The 24,454-nt window shown below is 50.2% G+C and overlaps 1 protein-coding gene and 1 pseudogene across 12 annotated transcripts in view; both read left to right on the top strand.

Moving 5' to 3' along the window:
- Positions 1-17,129, top strand: part of LOC307188485 (uncharacterized protein) — a 28,889-nt gene extending 11,760 nt beyond the window's left edge. The window contains exons 5-11 of one of the 11 annotated variants that reach the window (XM_079925638.1): positions 9,200-9,290; positions 12,655-12,717; positions 13,134-13,333; positions 13,805-13,937; positions 14,366-14,918; positions 15,013-15,096; positions 15,520-15,777. In XM_079925638.1, the coding sequence (XP_079781764.1) occupies positions 14,554-14,918; positions 15,013-15,096; positions 15,520-15,775 (705 nt within the window). In that variant the 5' untranslated portion in view covers positions 9,200-9,290; positions 12,655-12,717; positions 13,134-13,333; positions 13,805-13,937; positions 14,366-14,553 and the 3' untranslated portion in view covers positions 15,776-15,777. Of the gene's footprint in view, positions 1-6,360; positions 6,502-9,199; positions 9,291-10,386; positions 10,527-11,157; positions 13,334-13,804; positions 14,330-14,365; positions 14,919-15,012; positions 15,097-15,519; positions 15,778-15,797 lie in introns of those variants that run through there. The other 10 variants (XM_079925636.1, XM_079925634.1, XM_079925637.1 and 7 more) reach the window with 10 other exon arrangements.
- LOC307189548 (serine/arginine-rich splicing factor 3-like) lies at positions 16,275-20,442 on the top strand (annotated as a pseudogene). Its single transcript has 2 exons — positions 16,275-16,453; positions 19,637-20,442. The product of its transcript is annotated as a serine/arginine-rich splicing factor 3-like (transcript).
- Positions 20,443-24,454: the final 4,012 nt, after the last annotated feature.

Raw genomic sequence — 24,454 nt, 5'->3', positions numbered from 1 at the left:
AGGATGGAATCCCCTTCAGTTCCTCAAGCTGTGTTGTTTAGGCACAGAAAATGTGAGTAATAGTCATTGGAACTAAGTTTGAGTGAAAAAAGGCACCGGTACCGCCGAATTTTCCATCGCAACAGTTGATCTGTGTTGTCTCGGAATTATAAAGGGCGTACAGTTACTTCCTAACCGGTGTCCTTTGAGAGCTCTACCTCTGTACGTTCAAAGGATTAATTTTGAGGCTTTGCTCATACGTGTAGTAAACCCTTTAATTCCCTAAGACCTTCCTTTCCTCCATCTCATACCCCATTAAGCCCGCTTCAGTTTATCTCCTGAATTTCTTCTGAATCTGTCAACTCTTCCTCAACATCCTAATACTGAACTTGCCTGTCTGTTGCAATGAGGTCCTAACCAGTGTCCATATATCTTGCTTCTTCCAATCCATTCTTCACACAAGAAACCTTAAAAGCAAGTTGGGACATTGCTCATAAACATGGCTCAAAAACGTTGTTTTGAGAATAGAAAACAAACTGTTGGCCTTTAACACTCTGCGTGGTCTAGAATCCTGTCTGCTTCTCTGCTACGTGGACTCCAGCTTGGTGCCTCTCCAACTTTACTATGGGTATGCCTCTCTTGTGGATCTTGTTAAATGCAGGCTGTAATTCAGTAGTTCTGGGTGGGGCCTGGATGCTGTGCTTCTAACGAGCTCCTAGGTGACGGTGACCCTGAGAGCAAGGGTCCAGCTCCTGCCTTTCTCCCTTCTTTCTGGAAGAGCAGGACGTCTGCCCCCCCACCCCGGGAGGAGAAAACATCCGCAACGTGACTACTAGTAACCAGCTTCCCTCACAGGCAAGGGACCTTTACCACAGCTCCCTACCATTTTGTCTGAGGCGCAGCAAGCCAAAACACTGACACGCTGAGGTTTGCAGCAAAGAGGTTTATTCACAAGGCAGCCAAGCGAGGAAGTGACGTGACAATAGGTCTCAAATCCGCCTCCCCAAAGGCAAGGGGCTTGGGGTATCTATGGGATAAAGAATAAAGAAGCAGGGCAGTATGAGGCATAGGGAGCATGAGGAAAGGTGATTGGAAAAAGGTGTGCTCATCATTGTTCTGAGCTGGTGTAACTAGGCTACGGGGCTCAGCACATTCTCGGGCTGTAGTTTTCGGCCCTCTGACGGCAGGAGGTCAAAAGGCACTGGCCCAGGTGGAAGATCGGTGGTCCTCTCCAGTCTCAACCAGCTCAGCCTAACTAGACACAGCTGATTCCAAGTTCCTGGACAATACCCGGGGCAAACATCTTATTGCTTATGCTACATGCTATTTGGAGGACGTGCAAGTGTTCAAGCTACCTTGAGGAGTGAAGACAGGATTTGACTAATCCTTACACGTGGTTTCGCCTCCAGATGAGCAGAAGAGGCCTGTAGGCTGAATCTGGCTCCTGGCACCTGGAATTGGAGGCAGATGGTTTAAAAACAGGCTCTCCCACCCTCTGTGTTATCTTAGGTAGATAGACTGTTGAACCTTCCTGTGTGCCTGTTTCTCCACCAGCAGCATGGGGACACTCAGAGTCCCTCTCTTGGGGGCTGTTATGGGGGTTCAGTGAGATATAGATGCATGCACAGGCACACGGGAGACACCCAGTGTGTGTTAGCTTCGTGCTTACTTTTATTAGGAGACCAGTATTGTTAGAAGATTTCTGGTTTGGACAACAAATTAGATAGGTGGTCATTACTATAGTTTATGCGACAGCAATTCACATTACCATTTGCAAAAAAGCAGTTGGTTGTCCAGTGGGGATTATAAACATCCATTTACCATGAGCTACTGAACAGATACTTCACACAGTAACTACTTCAAGTACTATTTAAGATCAATTCTCTATGTTGTCTTAAGCAGTTGTTAACCCCCAATTTCGTGAATAGTACCAAGTAAGGCACTTGAACATCAGCTAGAGCAATCTATTTCACTTAGCAAGCCTAAAGTTATAGTTCAACAATTTTATTTACTGTTCTATGACAAAAAATACTCTCAACAGCTATGCCCTGGATAAGTAATCAGCTAAAGCTAGTTTGACTGACCAAATCTGATTTACTGAGTTAATAAGCCAGTTGATTTAGAAAGGTCTAATGTATATTTCTCATCCATTCAGCATTAAACTGTTTCCCATGCCTAAAATGTCTTTTTTCCCATTCGTACATATCCAAATTCCTACTTCTGTGCCGTAGGGCTTGGCTGAACTACAACTGCCTTTAGTGACACTTTTCTCACCTGCACAATTGGAGATAATTTTAGTCTCCTCAAGACTCCCACGGGGTTACCTCTGTTGTGACACTTGACGATTTGGTGGCATATTTTATTTTATTTTATTTTATTTTACTTTAAATAGCCTTCCATTACTCCGTGCACATCAAACAGTAAATGCTTTCTCCTAGTAAAGGTGCATAACAATTTTCTGAACTCTTCTGCTCTGGGCAAGATTCATAAATACACCAGGCAAACATAGTGAAAGAGGAGACAGTACTTGTGTTATATTCAGTTGGGTCTTGATACCTAAGTGTGACTCTTAACCAAGGATTATGCAGTAATTAAGGACACAGGTTAAAGTTGTTTAGAGTGTGTCCTAAAGTCTCACTGGCAGAATTTAAATGTCTACTCTGGAAATTGTAGACCTGAGACAAATTACTTCCCTAAACTTCATTTCCTACATCTGAGGAAGATAATAGTATCTACCTTGTAGTAGACTGAATAGTACCATTGCCCCCAAATGTCCACCTTCTAATCCCCAGAACCTGTGAATGTCACCTTAAATGGCAGAAGGGACTTTGCCAATGGGATGAAAGTAAGGGTTTTGAGATGGGGAGATTCTTCTGGCCTACCTGGATGGACCCAGATGTAACCACTGGTGTTCTCGTAAGAGAGAGGCAGAGGGAGTTTTTACTCCAAAGAGAATGTGATGATGAAGTTGGGGTTGGATTGATGTGGCCAGAAGTCAAGGAATGCTGTCAAGGAAACAGATTCTCCCTTAGAGCCTCTAGAAGGTGGATGGACGGCCTTGTCAACTCCTGGTTCCAGCCCAGGGAAACTGGTTTTGGACCTCTGTCTTCCAGAACCATAAGAGAATGAGTGTGTTTTGTTTTACGCAAGCTCATTGGTAGTAATTTGTTACAGCAGCCATAGGGAACTAATGCGTACCTCATAGGAACTATTTCTCCAATTAAAATGTGTGACTGGAAACACACTTGGTGGCATGTCTGACACCCGGTAGGTATGCTACTGTGGGTAGTTCTTGGAAACTAAAGCCTTGGTTTTTGAGGAATCATCAAAACCAGTACAATGGTTGCCATGTTCCTCCTTGTTCATCCTGGTGACAAACCTGTAGAGAGAGCTCCATCCTTTCCCACAGAATACCCACCCCTAGTACTTACAGGGAAGAGGTTATGTCTCACTTCAGGCACCTTCGTCTTTTCCTTTCTACTTTTTTTTTTCATTAATCTTCATCCAACTGGCCTTTCTAAGTTAAAAAAAAAAACAAGACAAAACCATTTCTCAATGGATTCAGATACTACCCCAAGTTAATATTCCAACCATGTTCTTGTTCTTCCGGGTCTCATCACCAGAAATTTCTGAGCTGAAATCCTCTCTAGTTTCTAGGATCAGTCACTTTCTAATTTCTCCCTTCTCAAGTTCAGAGTCTTGTCAGTTTAGTCCCTTCCCTAACCACAACATCTATTAAGGTGACACAGCAAAGTGATGAAAGTCTCGACGGTCTGGTTTTCATCCTGGGTTTCTGCCCGCTATTTACTATGTGGCATTAGACAAGCTATTCAACCCCTCTGGGCCTCAGTTTCCCCCAAAAAAGGTGAATATTATGAACATTACCTACCTATAGGGTTGCCATTATGAGGATTAAGTGAGTTAATATTTGCTAAGCACTTAGAAGATTACTTGTTATAGTCTAAGCACTACAGTTGTGCTTGTTAATAATAATAAATGCAATTCCAAGCGTATAACTTACTCAACTTTCTGTCATAACTTTGAAGTGTTGGTCTATCTGTTGGCCAGCATTGCAGGTAAATGAGTCGAGGCATGGGCTGAGGCATTGCTACCAGTGAGTGGTGTGTTCCCAGAACTAGGAACAGCCGTGTGAAATAGGTAGCGGTTCTACGTGGAGACAGGGCAGACTGGAAAATGACAGCGCTGGGAAGGAGGTGTGGTGTCCATAGGTTTGGTGTCAGAGCTGCTGCCTGCTGAAGCGCCGATGCCGGCCTAAGCCGTAAATGGGGGGGGGGGGCTGGGGAAAACAGGGGCAGAATAGAAAGGGAAAACAGGGGAAGAACGGAGAAAGATAGCCTAGGGAGGAGGTGTGGTGTCCATAGCTTCGGGGTCAGAGGTGCTGCCTGCTGCAGCACCGATGACACCCGAAGCCGTAAATGGGGTGCTGGGGAAAAGGGGGGCAGAATGGAAAGGGACAACAGGGGCAGAACGGAAAACGATAGCCTGGGAAGGAGGTGTGGTGTCCATAGCTTCGGGGTCAGAGGTGCTGCCTGGTGCAGCACCGATGACACCCGAAGCCGTAAATGGGGTGCTGGGGAAAAGGGGGGCAGAATGGAAAGGGACAACAGGCGCAGAACGGAAAACGATAGCCTGGGAAGGAGGTGTGGTGTCCACAGCTTCGGGGTCAGAGGTGCTGCCTGCTGCAGCACCGATGACACCCGAAGCCGTAAATGGGGTGCTGGGGAAATGAGGGGCAGAATGGAAAGGGACAACAGGGGCAGAACGGAAAACGATAGCCTGGGAAGGAGGTGTGGTGTCCATAGCTTCGGGGTCAGAGGTGCTGCCTGGTGCAGCACCGATGACACCCGAAGCCGTAAATGGGGTGCTGGGGAAAAGGGGGGCAGAATGGAAAGGGACAACAGGCGCAGAACGGAAAACGATAGCCTGGGAAGGAGGTGTGGTGTCCACAGCTTCGGGGTCAGAGGTGCTGCCTGCTGCAGCACCGATGACACCCGAAGCCGTAAATGGGGTGCTGGGGAAATGAGGGGCAGAATGGAAAGGGACAACAGGGGCAGAACGGAAAACGATAGCCTGGGAAGGAGGTGTGGTGTCCATAGCTTCGGGGTCAGAGGTGCTGCCTGCTGCAGCACCGATGACACCCGAAGCCGTAAATGGGGTGCTGGGGAAAAGGGGGGCAGAATGGAAAGGGACAACAGGGGCAGAACCGAAAACGATAGCCTGGGAAGGAGGTGTGGTGTCCATAGCTTCGGGGTCAGAGGTGCTGCCTGGTGCAGCACCGATGACACCCGAAGCCGTAAATGGGGTGCTGGGGAAAAGGGGGGCAGAATGGAAAGGGACAACAGGGGCAGAACGGAAAACGATAGCCTGGGAAGGAGGTGTGGTGTCCATAGCTTCGGGATCAGAGGTGCTGCCTGGTGCAGCACCGATGACACCCGAAGCCGTAAATGGGGTGCTGGGGAAAAGGGGGGCAGAATGGAAAGGGACAACAGGGGCAGAACCGAAAACGATAGCCTGGGAAGGAGGTGTGGTGTCCATAGCTTCGGGGTCAGAGGTGCTGCCTGATGCAGCACCGATGACACCCGAAGCCGTAAATGAGGTGCTGGGGAAAAGGGGGGCAGAATGGAAAGGGACAACAGGGGCAGAACGGAAAACGATAGCCTGGGAAGGAGGTGTGGTGTCCATAGCTTCGGGGTCAGAGGTGCTGCCTACTGCAGCACCGATGACACCCGAAGCCGTAAATGGGATGCTGGGGAAAAGAGGGGCAGAATGGAAAGGGACAACAGGGGCAGAACGGAAAACGATAGCCTGGGAAGGGGGTGTGGTGTCCATAGCTTTGGGGTGAGATGGGCTGCCTGCCTGATCTGAGAAAAGCGAGTGAAAGTGGGAGAGCTTCTCCCTAGCTGCTAAGTCTTCTCAAGGTCTAGCACGCACTGAACACTGGCCGGCTCAGCCTGGGTGTTGACATTGCACTGTACGTGTCACAGAGCAAGGGCGGGTCAGGGGGTGGTATGGGGGCCCCACACAAGCCCAGCCCCTGGAGAAACCCGGCCCGAGGGCAAAGAGCCCGACCCCTTCTGGGCTTTCTAGTGGCTGGGACTTGTCGCTGTGGGTGGCAGGTGTTTGGCACCGGATGGGCCACCATGCGGAGACTGTTGGGGACTGTGGAAGTCTTCTCCTCCAGAGCTCACCCTGCCTGGGCACCGGCTCTGCAGACCCCTCAGCCCTGGCTATGTATCGGCCAGCCCTTCCCCGCAACGGGGCCCAGAGGCCAGAGCCTGCCCAGAGCTGAGTGGAGGAGGCACCCAGAGTTTGCCAGGCTGTGGCCCGCCACCTCCGTGGACCTCCCCAGCTTGTCCGCGAGCCCTGGAGACCAGGAGCGCCTTCTCCAGGGCTGCTGAGCTGCCAGCATCACCATGAGCCAGGCGGTGAAGGTTTCGGAGCAGGGGATGCAGAGCCCTGACGCGACTGGATGCTGCACCCCACGATGTCCCTTCCTGGCAGGTAGGTTCTTTCTTCACTTGTTTTTCGAAATTTGGTAAAAGAACATTTAAACCTTCGACTGTTCTTCAGGGTATACAGATGGTAGTGGCTTAGCCGGGATTTGAAGCAAGCCTGTGTGATTCCAGAGCTCGTGCTCTGGACTCTGGTGCCTCCTTATCATATATGCTTCATGTGTTACTTTTAGCCCTAAGTGCCATACCTGTAATGAACACATACACTGCCCTGTAGGAGGTGTTCTTTTGTTCAACGCGTGAATTGGTCATCCACCACACTGGGTTCTAATCTCAGAAGATAGGTCAGGGACCACCAGTTGTCAGCATAGCACCATCCCACATTTCTAATTGAGGCTTGCAGCCTAGATTTGTCCCTTTGGTCTAGTTTGAAGGATCCAGGTATGTAAAGCTTATATTCTAGATAAATCAGGGGCTCTCCTGAAAGGAATTCATCAATGAATTGTTCTGTATGGATTAGAAGCCAGTTTCTCTGGCCTTCCTGGAGTATATCCAGTAAGGCATCTCATTCATGTCTAGAAAGCAAATATATCATTTATTGCAACTTCAGCATGGAGCGATGTATTGGTTTAAAATAAAGTACGATCAACACAATTTGGTCATTGTGAGTATGCCGGCTGGGTCCACTCTTTACTACACATATGTAACTCTAGAGCTTCTTACGCCCCATAGAGGAGACATACTCTTGTGTGTCTAGGACAAGGGAAACATGTGTTGTTATTCAGGAGCTGGAAGCTACAGCATGACAGGAAAGAACTGAAAAATCCTGGTCTTGGTCTACACATCACTTTACCTTGTTCGAATCTTGTTTCTTTGGCTTGCTTCATTGGAGTGTTTTCTCTCTCCTGGGACTGACATTGTGTGTTATATATCAGGCATGTAACATGTAGAAGTTTCAGAACCCAGAATCATATAGATCAGTGAAAATTTATATATTTTTGTTTAAAATCTATTTAAAATCACACTGGGCATAATTCATATATTCCAAAAGTAGTTTGACCCTCTGCTCATGAGATTCTTTTTATGGTATGTCAAAGCAAATTTGGACTTCCATCCCCAATAAACTTTGAGGTTGGAGGACACAAAAGCTTTTGCTCAGACCTAAATTCTGTCTGAAGAAAAAGGGTAACTATTATAAGCCCTTTCTAACCTCTCCAGGAGCAGAAATGATTTACAGCTATGGCATTGAACCATAATTTCTTGATCTCATTTGAGAAGAGCTCAGTAAGAAACCGTGTCTTGATTTTTGTTTGTTGGTTCCCTGTTTTCTTGTCTTGCTTACCAACAATCCACTGTAATCCATGAGTGAGTATGGCAGCAGGCTGAGTGTTCCCTGGAGCTCATTAAGTGAACGTTTTTTCCTAAAATGACTTTTGTCTCCTTGTTTTCAGCCCCTCTTCTTTCCTCTGTCCTTTACTATAACCAGGGCTCAGCAAAAGCTGCCTGGCTTTGTGCAGACCCTACTTAGGGTAGTCTTTTCTTCATTATTTTATTCATGGCCCCTCCATTTCATCGTTTGCCTTCTCGAAATGTGTTGAAATCTTTCTGTGGTTGATGACTTCCACAATGTCTTGGCTTTTATTGGTTGATTAATTTTGGTATTTCTGCAGTTTTATTTAAACATGGTTTCAGGAGGACCAGAAAGTAAATATATTTCCTAGTCTGCCATCTTGAGCTGAAAATCCCTGTGGATTTTAGCATCCAAAGTTCCCATGGGTAAAAAACCCAACCTTGGCATTAATAGATGTACACTCAAGATTTCAGCTTTTCTTGAGCAATCACTAAGGATTTAATATGCGGTCACTTCTAATGGGAAAATAATAACTATCTCATGGCGTTGATTTGAGGATTAACTTAGATAATGGACAAGAAAATGCTTTGTAAGGTTTTAAAATCTATAAAAAATGTTTTTGTTATTATTTGATTTGTTGCTATTTCACCTTTAGCTGACAGTTGTTTGTGACCTTGCTTATGTGAGAAAATGCCTTCTGGTTTATTGTTTTGAAAGCCAGATGATATTTTTCAATAGCTCAATGGAAATGGCATCATTTGTGAAGTTGAAGGGTGAAGGCATAAATGTTTCTTGACATTTGAGTCAACTATTGGTCTTCTGGGGCTTGTCCTTATTCTCCTGCAGTCTCTAATCAACATGGCATCCAGAGAGATCCTGTTAAAACATAAGTCAGATCATGTCACTCAAGTCTCTTCAATGGCTTCTTCACAGGAAAAGCAAAGTCCTCAAAGTGCCCCCACAGCCCTAGAAATCTGGGCCTCTGTTTCCTCTCTGACTGTTTCCTTCTCCTCTCCACTTTGCTCCCTCTGTTTTCCACACACTGACATCCTTTCTGCTCCTTGGATACTCCAAGCCCACTCTTGCCTCATTGCCTTTCCATCTGACTGTTCCCTCTGCTTGTACTATTCACTTCCCAGATATGCACCTTGCTCCCTCTCACAACCTTAGGTTCCCTCGTAAATTTTATCTTCCCCAGAAAGCCCTCAGTGATCACTTAGTTTCCGATCGCAGCCTCCTCCTACCAGCTAACAATCTCCATCCCCCTTCCCTGCTTGCTGTTTTTCTCCAGCACTTACCTGATATACTAGTTATTCTACCCATTTATTCAATTTTTATTTACGTATTTACACTTATGATTTTATATTTGCTTCCTTACTTTTGTCTCTCCCCTCAGCTCGAGAGAGGCTATATTCATCTGTGTTAATCACTGCTGTGTTTCCTGAACATGCCTAGAAAACATCCTGAAGAAGGGTGCCTGAAATTTGGTAAGGGATCCATCAATTTTCTTGGCTGAATGAAGAAATATGTTCATAAATTACTGAACAAATCTCTGGGGTTTCTGAATTAAGGACTAATGGGAAGAGGAAGGCAAATGGTTGGGACAGGGTACTGCAAGGAGTAGTATTTGGAGTACTCTGATAGCTATCCTAATAGATAACATTTTGTTCATTTAAATAGTTTGAACGAGAGAGCCGGGAACTAGGGACACACAGCATCGAGGTTTTATAATGCATTCTGTAGAGTTCTTTTCAAGTGTGTTCAAATATCATTGAAAATATATGCATGCATATAAACCTCTGTTACTTGATTTAGTGCTTTACAAGAGCCCCTCAAGGAAGGGGTAGTAGCAACTCTCAGTATCCTTCCTTTATGATGAGCTTAATTTATTCAAAATTACATCATAATTTATTTGTAACTGTGAAACTAGACTTAGTTATTTAGTAGACCCCCCCTAGAAACCTATGACGTTAATAAAACCAACAAAAATGTGTTCAGTTTCCAGTGATACACACACTACAGACTCAATTATGTGTCATCCATTTTAATGAAGGGAAGAAGTGATTTAACAAACACAGAGCAAACAGAATATGAAGTTTTGTCCTCCATTAATATTAGTAATGGATAAAGTGGGCTCCAACGCCTTCAAGGTAGCTTGAGACCCATCATCTGTGTGTCATGGGCAGGGGGATGCTCGGCCAGGATGTCTTTCTCTGTCACTGAGAAAAATTTCCATAATATATAATGATACTTACTGAAACAGATATGGGGCATTTGGGTAATTAGGAATCCGTTAGCATATTTTTCCGGAAGCCTTGACTACAAAACGAAGATAGTAGATTTGGACACTTCCAGCTATGCAGAAGTTGTTTGGGTATTCATCTTTATGCCGAATGCAGTAAGCTTATTTCATCTCTGCAGCTTCCCATATACCATTTTCCCACCTCTGTTTTGTGTTTGGAAAGACTTTTAGAAATTAAAACTCAAGTTAAAAAGTGAGTGACGGGCTTCCCTGGTGGCTCAGTGGTTGAGAGTCCGCCTGCCGATGCAGGGGATACGGGTTCGTGCCCCGGTCCGGGAAGATCCCACATGCCGCGGAGCGGCTGGGCCCGTGAGCCATGGCCGCTGAGCCTGCGCGTCCGGAGCCTGTGCTCCGCAACGGGAGAGGCCACAGCAGTGAGAGGCCCGTGTACCGCAAAAAAGAGAAAAGAAAAGAAAAGAAAGTGAGTGACAACTTAAATGATATATGGACTATTTTGCTGACTTACAAGAGCATGCAGAATTAAATATGACCCAGTTGAAATGTTAATTTTATTTTAATGTGTATATTGGGGTGGAGTCTTAAAGGTGCCAGAAAACAAGCATTCACCCGTCCTGTTTGGAACTGCAGCACACAGGCACCTTCAGTTACCAGTTCTGTTCATTCCACAGAATCATCTTGGGAAAACATAACTGTTTTTTATGTACCTGGTATATAAATTAGTTTGAAGAATTTCCCAAATACCTGTTAATATGTAGTTCTCCAATTCCAATCTTGCCACGTCCTGTACCAGTGACACAGCACATAGGAGTTTTATTTCTCTTTCTTTCTCTGGGTTGCTGAGAACCCAACGAAAGAACAATGGAATGGCATCAAAGAGATCAGGGTTCTTGACTCAGATTTGCCATAAAATAATAGTGTCCTCTTGGGAAAATTATAGTTATTCTAGGCCCCTTTCCTTTTCTTTACTTTGACAGAGCTGCACTAGATGACCCCAAGTAACACTGCACTCTTTGCAGTAGTAGCTTAGAGGTTATTGGTTTTCTGAAACAAATGAAGACAGTGACACAGGAAACTGTGCAAAATCTCTGTAACTATGTTTTCTTAGAGTTGCCTCCATTTTACAGATGATAAGATGGCTGAGCACAGAAGTAGGTGTTTTGACCAGAGGTTCCAGAGTAGATGGAACTGAACCACAAGTTTCCTTCCTTCCTGAAGCTCACTTAGCCAAAACATAGGCTTCTGAATATTAAGCTGTAAAGCATATTATCAGTATGCTTTAAAAGAAGCGGTTCTTCTAGGATTTCTAATTACTAGCAGGCGGTTTTGAAATTGTTAGAAGATCATCTAATTTTGTGAGATTTACAGCTCTATTTTCCTGTCAAGCAAGTTGTATTAGTGCCAGACAATCACCTGAGCTTCTGGATGCTTCTCTGACCCTCTTGAATTTTTCTTCTTGCTATCTGAAATTCATGCCAGATAAGCCTTTTTGTAGAGAGCATGTACAGACTTGTCTATTTTCATATAAGAAAGCGATGCAGTGAGCCAGGTCGGGGGTTAAGCCCTCATTCTCAGAGTGGTGTTGAGCTCCTGGTGAAATATTATCATCATTTCCTCCGAATAGAAAAGCAGTTATCTCAAGTTTTTAATGCCATTAACTATTTATACATTTATGTATAATACATATATTTATTGTACCTACGAGGTGTGCTCTCTTTGGGAAGTACAAAGCTATTTGAGACGTAAGTTGTTCGTTTGTTTGTTTTCCCACAAATACTGTGACCCTTTGAGCAGGAAGGTCTATGTTTTACTAACATCTAGAGCAAGCAGCTAACACGGTGTCTAAGATGTAGTCAATAAATATGAAATAGGTAAATGAACACATTTTTAAGGAAGGGCCAGGACATGAACAAATAGAAAATTTTCATTTTCAGTCACAAAGCCACAACAGACATAAAAATGATACAGACAACAAGTGCTACGGTCATTCAAAGAAGGCATAGAGTTGATACAACAAGGATCTCCTCTATGGCACAGGGAACTGTACTCAATATTTTGTAATAACTTATAAGGGAAAAATCTGAAAACGGAATCACTGTGCTGTACACCTGAAACGGACACGAAATCGTAAATCAGCTATATTTCAATTAAAAACCAAACAAACAGACAACAGCAACAACAAAAAACCAGAGAGGTCATAGAAGTTCTTATGAGATTCCAGAAGAGAAGAGAAGCCAGATGAGGACGGGAGAGGAGGCTTTTGAATCAGTTCAGAGGAGAAGTTACAGAGGAACTAGTCTTTGATCTGAACTTAAGATTAAGATGAATTAATCTGAATTAATTAAGATTGCAACACAGGGATATTACAGATGAAGGTAATCACATAAACTTGCTCTACTGAAACTTGCAGAGGTTATGAGTGTTGTTCAAGATCCCAAAGCAAGTGCATTGTGGAATCAGAATTTTAAGTGAGGCCTAATGAACTAAAAACAAAGAAACACAGAAACAAGCCCTTCCTGTGACACCACGTTGCCTTTGAAGTCATTTTTCTTTGGCGGGTTGGCAGAAACTGGTTCCAGTGTTTCTTGCAGGAATGACTGGCCACAGGACTGGGCGTCGTAGCTTCCTGCCAGGCGGCCGAAGGTCGCAGGCAGGTGGGTCACTGGGACACACGCGGAGGGGCTCCTGCCCGGCTCCCTGGCCGCTCAGTGCCCCTGCCCCAGAGCGGGGGTGGGGGCCCCAAAACAGCCTTGTCTGAGTCCCCTGCCAGTAGAGAGAGTATTGGCCCAACACTTGCAGAAAACGGGGACCTTGCTGGCAGTTCCGTGGAGGGACACAAATAAATCTTTGCCGACTTTCTGCTGAAGCTCAGGAGGGTTCACTCCTAAGCCTCTTACAAGGTCAGCTGCCGAGGCTGCGAGAGATGAGTCGGGGCTCGCCCTGCACCGCGGGGAGATCGCTGGTTAAAGCGCTCACGAGGGAGTGAACCGCGTGTCCGCACCGACACGCACGGGCAGACCTCGTCGATGCCTTCTGTTCGGGGTATGAAGCCCTCTCCTGCCTCTTCCAGGCTCTCTAGAAAGCATGTGCAGAGCCTCCCACCCCACCCTCGGACTCCGCGGGCCACAGCTGGAGGGACCAGCCAAGGAACCGTGGCAGGAAGAGGCCAGAGGTCAGCGGGCCTCGGCCGGAGCCCGTCAGTCGGTCCCCATTCACACACCACCAGACGATCCTCTTGACCTGGGCAGTAGCCGCCAACCGACCGCTGAGGTGAGCCCGGTGCGCGCTTGGCTACCTGGCATGGCTGGGAACCCCAGGATCTCCTGGCAGAGGCGGGCATTCTCCTGGGCCGGGTCCGCGGGCGTCTGCGTGTGCAGGGCCTGAACCACCTTGGCCAGGATGATCTGGCACAGGTTGAAGAGGCCTGGGGGGCGGGAGGAAGGAGACGGGGGGCTGGCACCGTGTCCAGGCCGCGCTTTCCAGCCGGAGAGACCGGAAGCCCCCTTCCCTTCCCTCGGTCCGGCCGCATCTGGGTTGGCCTCCCGGGACTTGATGAGCTTGTCCAGCAGCTCCTGAGGGACGGTGCTGCCCGTGCCCCACCAAGACTGGCAGCAGCGCCAGGGCCTCCCAGGGCACGGCGCCCCCGGCCCCAGAGCCTTCCCTCTGGTTCTCGTCACCGGCTGTCACCAGACTTGCATGCAACGTTCTTTTCTTTTCTCTTGTCGTCTTTACGTCCCTCAGCCACGCAATGCGGTGAAGCCCTGACGCTCGCTGCCGCGTCGATACACCCTGAGAACACGATGCTCAGCGAGAGAAGTCATACACAGAAGGACACACAGGGCGTGACCGCACTGAGGAGAAACGTCCAGAGCAGGTAGATCCACAGAGTCAGCGAGTGGGTTCCTGGTTGTCAGGGGCTGGCGAGGGGACGGAGTGATAGCTAAGGGCGTGAGGGACATTTTCGGGGTGACGGAAATGGTCCAAAGCAGTAGTGACGTCTGTACAGCTCAGTAAACTGTCCCCACACGCCCCGGTGCAGCCTGTGAGAGCATCGCGCTCAGGATGAAGGGCTGACCACAGGAAGACTGAACGAGCAGTGGGTCCTGGGCCCAGACGCTCAGCTGGCGCCCCCCACGTGGGGAAGTCACTGGGACTTGCTGAGCCTCCACGGAGACTGGCAGCAGCCCCCGAGCTCACAGGGCACTGCGCCCCCGGCCCCAGAGCCTTCCCTCTGGTTCTCATCACCGGCTGTCAGCAGACTTGCAGGTAACGTTCCTTTCTTTTCTTTTGTCTTTTTTCAAGGCAACTCTTGAGTGCATGTATTTAACATGCAGGGAACCAGCCCTGACTCCTTGATCTGGGTCTTCCAGCCTCTAGAGCCTCGAGGACATCCATTTCCGTTATTTACGCGCCCAGTGCCTGGGGTCTGATGATGGAAGCTGACACCGAGGGCGTCACCATGTGCGGGGTGATGTCAGTGGAAGAATCCCATGGCGAGGGCCTGCCTGAGGACCACGCACGCCCGGGCCCTCCCCGCCCCCTGCCTGCAGCCCTGCGCCTGGGAGCGGAGCTGGTGCATCGCGTGCCCGACGTCGTGGAAGTTGGTCTCCCGCTCATCATGCTGCAGCAGGGAGGGCAGGTTGGGCGTAGGCTTGGTGAAGTTGGCCACCATGGCCGCGATGGCGATCTGGCAGCTCCCATCGTGCTGTAGGCAGCCCGGCTGCAGGCCGAAGCAGGCCGCGTGCCCGGACTTCCCCACCCTGCGGAGGGACGTGGATGGGGCCCCGCTTCCACAGAGGAGCCCCGGCCCACGGCCGACAGGTTCCCCCACGCACGCACCGAGGATAGAGGTCAGGTAGAACTTGCCGATGGATGACCTTGCCCGAGGCCGCGTCCCAGACCGTTTAGAGCCTCACGTCTTCGTGACACATGCTGGTGCCCTCCTCCAGGTTGAAGGTCAGCCCCAGCAGCTCCTGGGAGATGCCCAGCAGCCCGCGTGTGAGCGCCTGCATGGGGAAAGCCTCATTGAGCAGGTACTGGTTCACGTGGTAGCGCGTCTCCTCCCCCTGTTTCATGTAGTAGCGCAGGTCCCAGGCGTTGATGGGGCCGTCAAAGTGCAGGCCCCGCCTCTGGCACTCGGCCTTCTTTAGCTCCAGGATCACGGCCGCTCCTGCTCCCCGAGGGGCTTCAGCTCCTGGGCCAGCTCACCTGCGGGCGGAGGGGAGAGGCTCGGCTACGTCCCTGGGGCGGCCCCCCAGCCACCCCCGACCCCGCGCCCCTCGAGGCAGAATGAAGGGTCTGGGAAGGTGACCCCCAAGGGCTGACACAGTGGGATCTCAGGCAGCACCACGTCCGGTCAAGGTCCGCCTGACCCCATCCCCACTGGGACTCGGGGAGGCGGTGTTACCTAGGACAGTGGCCACCACCTGGCTGGTCTTGTCCACATTCATCTCCAGCACGGAGTCGGCATGCGTGCGGAACCCCAGCAGGCGGGACTTCAGGGCCTGCAGCCTCACCAGCTCCCTGAGGATCACGCAGTTCTCCTGGAACCCAGAGACGGAAGGCGCTGGGGACCGAGGGCCACGGTCTCCCCGCGGGCCCCGGGCCAGGTCTCTGCAGGCGGGCAGGGCTCCCAGGCCACTGGCGGGCACAGCCAATCCCCCTTCCTCCTCCTCCTGGCCCGGATTTCTAGACACTTTGGTGCTGTCCTAACACGTGGTCTTTATTAACACAGGTCCTTTTGGAACCAGAAACGGCATGAACGTGATGGGCTCTAAGGCCAAGGGCAGGAAGAAATGCGGCCAGTCTTTCCAGGAGCCACCAAGGGGCCTCCCCGGGCTCAACAAGACAAACACGGCTGCCGTGCAGACAGTGGCTCAACCCCACGGCGCCCGAACACCCAGCCCCTGGCCGGTGAGACACCTGTTGCTGCAGGTCGCCCGTGGCTCACTGATGAGGCCCGGCCCCAGGCGTACGCCACCTTCTCTGGGGCCACCTCTCCGGTCTGCAGTGGGGTTCTCCTGGGAGCCCCCAGTCACCACAGGACCAGCGTGGCCTGTCTGTAGCCCAAGAAGGTGGGGACACAAGACTGTCCCCCGTGCCCCCCGCATCACCCGCGAGGCCGAGCGAGCACCAGTGGTGTCTGCAGGGAAGATGAAGGGCTCACGCACAGCCCCCATCTACAGAAGCACAGACTGCAGCCACCTGCGCTATGGAACAAACACAAGTGTCCGTGCAGGACCCGATGTCTGACTGTCAAGGCCATGCCCGGGCCACAGTGAGAAGGTGCATCCCCCATGCAAGCCACAGAGAGGGGATGGGGGGGCCATCTGCGATTCTGAGCTCATCGGGCATCACCCCAGAGGGAGAGGGAGAGGGAGAGGGAGAGAGGTAGACAGAAGTACAGAGGGAGAGAAAGAGAGAGGGAGGGAGAGACGTCTCTCCCTTCCCTGGGGGTTCTCTAGTGCAGCCAAGGCTGAAAACCACTGCATTTGGGGAGATGGGTCCTCGTGGAAGAGTTAAATAGTAGCTCACGGCATTATCGACACATACTAAAAAGGCCCCAAATCTTGGGGAGTCAGGGAGGGGAGTGTCGGCTGCCTCGTAAACGAGGAGAGACTGGGCATCAGGGGAGGTGCCTGTGCAGCCTGCGCCCAGGGCCCCGCAGACTTCATCTCCCAGCGGTGGTCCTGGGCTGGAAGTCAGCGGGGAGGTCAGGCTGTCCAAGCATCAACGTTGACTTCAGGGCTGATCTAAAAGGCGCCTGGTGTTTGTTGAAGCAGAGAAAAGAGAAAGCAGTAGGGAGAGGATGGGAGTGGGAGGGGGAGGGAGCCCCCCTCCTCAGCACTTCTACCGCTCTCCCTCTCTCTCTCCCTTTCTCCCTCTCTCCCTCTACCTCGCTGCCTCTCCCTCTCCCTCCATCTCTCCCCCTGCCTCTCTCCCTCCCTCTCTCCCTGTCCCTCTCTCTCTCTCTCCCTCTTTCCCTCCCCCTCTCCCTCTCCCCCTTTCCCTCTCCCTCTCCCCTTCTCCCTCTCTCCCTTCCTCTCTTCCTGTCCCTGCTTCCCTGTTCCGCACGCTCTGGCTCTACCTCTTTCCCTCTCCCTCTCCCTCCACCTCCTTCCCTCTCTGGAGAGGGAAGGAGGTGGAGGGAGAGGGAGAGAGAGATGGAGAGGGAGGGGGGAGAGGGAGAGAGAGATGGGGGGGGGGAGAGGGAGAGAGAGATGGAGAGGGAGGGGGGAGAGGGAGAGAGATGGAGAGGGAGGGGGGAGAGGGAGAGAGAGATGGAGAGGGAGGGGGGAGGGAGAGAGGGGGGAGAGGGAGAGGGGGGAGTGGGAGAGAGTGATGGAGGGAGCGAAAGATGTCTCTCCCTCCCTCCCTCTCTCCCTCCCTCTCTCCCTCTCTCCCTCTCTCCCTCTCCCTCCCTCCTTCTCCTCCCTCTCCCTCTCGCTCCAACTCTCCTTCTCCCTCCGTCTCTCCATCTCCCTCACTCCCTCCCAGAGAGGCAGAGATAAGGCAGAGGGAGAGAGGGAGAGGGAGAGATGGAGGGAGGGAGAGAGGGAGGGAGAGGGAGGGAGAAAGAGGTCTCTTCCTCCCTCCCTCTCCCTCTCCCCTCCTTCTCTCCCTCTCTCCCTCTCCCTCTCTCTCTCCCTGTCCCTGTTTCCCTGTTCTGGTCTCCCTCTCCCTCTCTCCCTCTCTCCCTCTCCCTCTCTCCCTTGTCTCTGCCTCTCCCTCCATCTCTCCCTCTCTGAGAGGGAGTGAGGGTGAGGGAGAGATGGAGGGAGAGGGAGTGACAGAGGGAGGAAGAGGGAGAGAGGAAGGGAAAGGGCGAGGGAAGGAGAGGGGGAGACGGAGGGAGGGTGAGAGAGGGAGAGTCGGAGGAGAGAGGGAGAGGGAGGGAAGAAGAGACCATTTTCCCTCTCCCGCTCTCCCTCTCTCTCTCTCTCTCCCTCTGTCCCTCTCTCTCTTCCTCTCTCCCTCTCCCTCCATCTCTCCCTCTCCCTCTCTCCCTCTCCCTTATCTCTGCCTCTCCCTCCATCTCTCCCTATGTGGGAAGGAGTGAGGGAGATGGAGACATGGAGGGAGAGGGAGAGTTGGTGGAAGAGGGAGAGGGAGGAGAAGGAGAGAGGGAAAGAGAGAGGGAGAGACGTCTTCGCCCCCTCCCTCTATCCCTCTCTCCCTTTCCCCCCTCTCCCTCCCTCTCCCCCCTCCCTCTCCTGCTCTCCCTCTCCCTCTTTAGCTCTCCCTCTCCCTCCACCTCCTTCCGTCTCTGGAGAGGGAAGGAGGTGGAGGGAGAGGGAAAGAGGGAGAGGGAGAGCGGAGCAGGAAAACAGGGACAGGGAGAGAGGGAGGGAGAGGGAGAGAAGGAAGACAGAGGGAGAGGGAGGGAGGAAGAGACCTCTTTCCCTCTCCCTCTCCCCCCCTCTCTCTCTCGCTCTCCTCTCCATATCTCTCTCCCTCTCTTCCTCTCCCTCCCTCTCCCTCCATCTCTCCCTCTCTCTCTCTCCCTCTCCCTTGTCTCAGCCTCTCCATCTCTCCCTCTCTGGGAGGGAGTGAGGGAGATGGAGAGATGGAGGGAGCGGGAGAGTTGGAGGGAGAGGGAGAGGGAGGAGAAGGAGAGAGGGAGAGGGAGGGAGAGAGGGAGACAGGGATAGAGGGAGGGAGGGAGAGAGGGATAAACGGAGGGAGGGATAGAGGGAGGGAGGGAGAGACGTCTTTCACTCCCTCCCTCTATCCTTCTCTCCCTCTCTCCCTTCTCTCTCCCTCTCCCCCCATCCTGCTCTCTCTCCCTGTCCCTCCACCTCCTTCCCTCTCCAGAGAGGGAAGGAGGTGGAGGGACAGGGAGAGGGAAAGAGGTAGAGGGAGGGCGTGCGGAACAGGGAAACAGGGACAGGGAGAGAGGAAGGGAGAGAGGGACAGGGAAGAGGGACGGGGGAGGCGGGAGAGAGACGGGGGAGACGGAGGAGGTAGAGGGAGGGGGAGGGGAGAGGGAGAGGGATGTGGGAGAGCGAGGGGGAGACGGAGGTGGAGTGGGAGTTAGGAGAGGGACGGGGAGAGGGACGGGGAGGGGGGGAAGGGGGGGGAGGGAGAGAGGGAAAGAGAGAGACGCAGAGGAAAGAAGGAGAGGGAAGAGAGAGCGAGAGGGGGACAGAGGGAGAGGGAGAGAGGGAGGGGGAGAGGGACGAGAGGAAGCAGGGAGAAAAGAGAGAAAGAACACACCATCTACATTTCTGTCAAATGACACCGGGGATTCTTACACAACCAGGAGAAAATAACACAGCGAGGCTCTTTCTCAGCTGGAACTGGAACTGCAGATGGGGCCAAACACCACCAGGGTGGCCACACATGTCCAGCTGCCGCCCCAGCCCCCTGAGTCTGGTCACCAGGGCTCTGAGTGTTTGCTCCAGGGACCTGGGGTTCACCCTGTCACCCTGGAGGTCGGGCCTAGACAGCAGGGCCCCGGGCTGGACACATGGGGGGAAAAGCATCCCCACAGGACAGCTTGTGCGAGCCGATTCAGCTGCGAGATTCTAGAGGCCCAGGATCACCCTGTGGCCCATGAAACCCAGGAGCCAGGAGGGTCTTGCATCGGGATTCCTGTCCGTTGGACTGTAACGTTTGTGTAAGGAATCTTGGAAACAGTGGTAACAAGAGTGAATTCGAACGAGCTTTAGGATATTATGGACCACTCCAAAGTGTGTGGGTTGCTAAAAACCCTCCCGGCTTCGCTCTTGTTGAAAATGAAGATCCCCGAGATGCAGCGGATGCTGTCTGAGAACTAGACGGGAGAACACTCTGTGGCTGCCGAGTAAGAGTGGACCTGTCCAATGGGGAAAGGAGAAGTCGAAATCGTGGCCGCCTCCTTCTTGGGGTCGTCGCCCTCGAGATGATTATCGGAGGAGGAGTCCTCCCCCTCACCACAGATGTCCAAGACGGAGAAGCTTCTCCCGCAGCCGGAGCAGGTCCCTTTAGTAGATATAGGAGAAGAGAGAGATCACTGTCCCAGGAGAGAAATCGCAAGCCCTCCCGATCTTTCTCTAGGTCTCCTAGCCGATCCAGGTCAAATGAAAGGAAATAGCAGACCACTTTGCAAGAGGAGTGGTGCACAGGAAATAACTTCATTTGACAGGAGTATGTACAGAAAATTCAGGTTTCGTTTGAGACTTCCGAAGCTTGATGCACTTTTTAAATGTTTTAGCTGTTCACATTTGTTTGTCTCTTGGGACAGTGACACATAAAGGTGTCATTCTCTATGGTTTGAAATGGGTCATATGAGGCATGTAATATGAAGAATTGTTTCTTTACAATGTTCTCTTAAGCAAAATTGAATTTGCTTTGAATTTTTGGTCTTGCCTAGACTGATAATAAAACTCTTAACTCCTGCCCACCTAAAGTGTGATGTTTATTATTATGGAAACAACACTGGCAAACATTGAAGAGACTTTCTGTAGCTGGGATATGGTATGCAGCTGTAGTTAAGCAAGCAGTCTTTAAAAGGTACTGTGAACACAAGCCAGCAGGTACAAGTGAAAGCCGCACCCTTACCCTAGATTAGAGGTTTAAGAATTCCACTAGTCTTCACACTGGACAAGAGGTTGTCCAGTGAGTTTAGAATCTAAGAAGTTTCAAGGAAGTTAGTTTCCCTTTGAGTTAGGTCATAAGTCCCCTCTGTGATTGCTGTACAGGAATACATAGCTCTTTGTAATGTTTTCTGGAAGTTGAGATTATCAAGATACCACTGTCTTGCCAGATGAAGGGTATATTGTAGAGCTGAACTTTGAGTTACTGTGCAGTTTTTTTTTTCATGCTGTCATTTGTAATATGTTTTGTGAGACTCCTTGGGATTAAAGTTTTGGTTCCAAAAGGAACAAAGAAAAAAAAAAAGGATCCACTTGCCAATGCAGGGGACACGGGTCCGAGCCCTGGTCCGGGAAGATCCCATGTGCCGCAGATCGACTAAGCCCGTGGGCCACAACTATTGAGCCTGCGCTCTAGATCCTGGGAGCCACAACTACTGAGCCCCCATGCCACAACTACAGAAGCCCGCACAGCTAGAGCCCGTGCTCCGAAACAAAAGAAGCCACTGTAATGAGAAGCACGTGCCCGCAACAAAGAGGAGCCCCTGCTCGCCGCAACTAGAGAAAGCCCGTGTGCAGCAATGAAGACCCAACGCAGCAAAAATAAATAAATAAATAAAAGACGATACTGGCCAGGTGATCAAGGGTAAAATTGTTTGTCACAAGTCCCGTTGATGGGGTGTATCCTTGATGTGTGTATCCTTGATGGTGTGTATCCTTGATGATGTGACCTGAGGAGAATGACATTTTTATCTCTGTCTGGATCTTCTGCCCCAAACCCCGTAACTCCAGCCCAACCATAAGAAAAACATCAGAAAACCAACAGACAAACAAATTGAGGGACAAAATACCTGACCGGTCCTCCTCAAAACTTTCAAGGTATCAAAACCCAGGGACGTCTGAGAAATGTCACAGCCCAGAGGAGACTGGAACAGAAAAAGGATGTTAGGGGAAAGCTAGGGAAATTCTAGTAAAGTGTGGACTTTAGTTAATAATAACGTATCCATCTCGGTTCCTTAGTTGGATAAGCATGTCGTACTAACGTACTAAAGTACTAACGTGTTGGAAATAGGGGTACTGGGTCGGGGGTCCACAGCACTCTGCACACTCTGTACAGATCTTTGCAACTTTTTTGTAACTCTAAGCTATTCTAAAATTAAGCAACTACTAAACAGAGATAAGAATGTTATTTCCCTGATTTGAACATGCCTGAGTTTGTTTTCATGGTCACATTTGTGCTATCTGGATGTGTCTTGGAATCAGTAGCAAAGGAGAGTTGCCAGCCCCTGGGAAGATGCGGCTAGTTTGCAGGTGGCTTGCTCTGGAGCTGAAGACCACGGTGGGAAGTCTGCAGCCTCGGGCTGCACTTAGAACCATGGGAGGGGATGGGCCAGCTCAGTTAGGGATGGAACCTATAAATAAAACTCTTTCTTTTCCATTATGGCTTATCACAGGATATTGAATATAGTTCCCTGTGCTAGACAGTAGGACCTTGTAGCTTATCCATCCTATATTTAATAGTTTGCGTCTGCTAACCCCAAACTCCCAATCCAACCCTCCCTCCCTCTTTCTCCCCCTTGGCAACCACAAGTCTGTTCTCTATGTCTGTGAGTCTGTTTTTGTTTCGTAGACAAGTTCATTTGTGTCGTATTTTAGATTTCACATATAAGAGAGATCATATATGTGTCTTTCTCTTCTGACTTACTTCACTTAGTATGATAATCTCTAGGTCCATCCACGACGTTGCTGCAAATAGCATTATTTCATTCTTTTTATGGCTGAATATATTCCATTGTATATATGTACCACATCTTCTTTATCCATTCATCCATCAGTGGACATTTAGGTAGCTTCCACATCTTGCCTATTATAAATAGTGATGCAATGAACATTGGGGTGCATGTATCTTTTCTTTCTTTCTTTCTTTCTTTTCTTTCTTTCCTTTCTTTCTTTTTCTTTCTTTCTTTCTTTCTTTCTTTCTTTCTTTCTTTCTTTCTTTCTTTCTTTCTTTCTTTCTTTTTCTTTCTTTTCTTTCTTTCTTTTTCTTTCTTTCTCTCTTTCTTTATTTTTTTGTCACACAGCATGTGGGATCTTAGTTCCCTGGCCAGAGATGGAACCCATGCTCCCTGTTCCGGAAGCACAGAGTCTTAACCACTAGACCACCAGGGAAATCCCAGGGGTGTATGTATATTTTTGAATTAAGAGTTTTCTCCAGATCTATGCCCAGGAGTGGAATTGCGGGACCCTATGGCAGCTGTATCTGTTCTCTGCACGTCTCACATCAACCACCTGCACTCTACTGTTTGCTCTCAACGTCATCTTCGGGAACACAACCTGCGACAGGGACCTTGACAAGAAGAAATGGCTCAGGGAAAAGCTACCTGCACAGGGAGGAGATAGAGGCCATCGACCCTGGGGTGCGGCGGGGAGAGTGGGCACAGAGATTTGTCATTTCATCCCTGATACTCAGCCCTCCTGGCTGCCCCACTCTAGGTCACCTCGGGATACAGAGGTGACCCGGTTAGAGTCCCAGCCTGTGCAGGAATCTAGGGGCACCAGCGGGTCTGAATAATATTAGTGCAGGGTCTCCCCCATGGCACTGGGGTTATTTGGGGCGGGTCATTCTCTGCTGGGGGCCTCTCCTGGGCACTGTGTGGGGTTCAGCAGCATCCCTGTCCCCACCCATTTGATTCCAGGGGCCCCTCCCCCCCAGTTGTGACAACCACAGATTTTCCCCAGACATCACCGAAGAACTGGGTGAGACGGAAGCAGGATGGCCCTGGGTGAGGAGCTGTGTTGAAGCAGCTGTGTTGAAGCAACCAGCCTGGCTTAGGGCAAGTTCTGCCCCAGTCCCGTCAGAGCCTGCATTTAGAACTGCCCCTTCCTCTCCCACCTCCCATGCCCTGCAGTGGTCTCCGAGACATCATCCCCGTGTAACAAATCACACCTTCTCAGTTTACTGTCCCCAGCACCTAGAAGAGTGTCTGCTATGTAGTAGATGCTTCCTAAATACTTGCTGAATAAAGGAGTTGAATAAAGGGATGAGTGGATGAATGAATGAAGGTTACCATGGAAGGAGGGGGGAGATTCCCTTTCTGGCTCTCGGGGGTTGGGATATCAAATGAAAGATCCATCCTAAATAGGGTGACCAGCCTTCTGGGGTTCCCCGGAAATGAGGGTTTCCCCACAGTTCCAGCGCTCAAACCTGAGCGGTCCTGGGCAAACTGGGGGCGGGTGTTGGTCACCCTGTGTAAACACAGTAACAATTGCAACTGCAATAGCAATGGTCGAGGACCTCTACGGTCTTATTGACCAGGCCCAGTTCTTTACCTGGCGGGGAAGGGTGGGCCGGGATTGGAATTCCGGTGATACAGGGTGGGCGGGTGAGGGCACACCCCGGGCTTGTGTAGGGGAGTCCAGGAAGGTTCTGGAGGAAGTGACAGTGACACAGGAGGGAGGGAGGAGTCTAAGGAAGAACATCCCACACGACAACGTGTGCCAATGGCCCTGGGCCCAAGGTCACACCTGACCAGGGCTTGCTTTTTTTCTTTTTTTCTAATTTACTTTTTCCCACATGGATATGCAATTGTCCTAATGCCATTTATTGAAAACTCCTTAATTTCCCCACTTTCTGTCATATCAAGTTCTCATCTATCTGTTTCTGGACCTTTATTCTCTACCATAGAGCTATACGTCCCATCCTTGCACCACTAGGGCTGTTTCATCACTATAACTTTATTTTTTATTCATTTATTTCTTTGGCCGTGCCGGGCAGCATGTGGGATCTTATTTCCCTGACCAGGGATCGAACCCGCAC

This window comes from Stenella coeruleoalba (assembly GCF_951394435.1).
Source record: "Stenella coeruleoalba genome assembly, chromosome: 7".
Classification (NCBI taxonomy): domain Eukaryota; kingdom Metazoa; phylum Chordata; class Mammalia; order Artiodactyla; family Delphinidae; genus Stenella; species Stenella coeruleoalba.
This window is presented reverse-complemented; position numbering and strand designations above follow the sequence as displayed.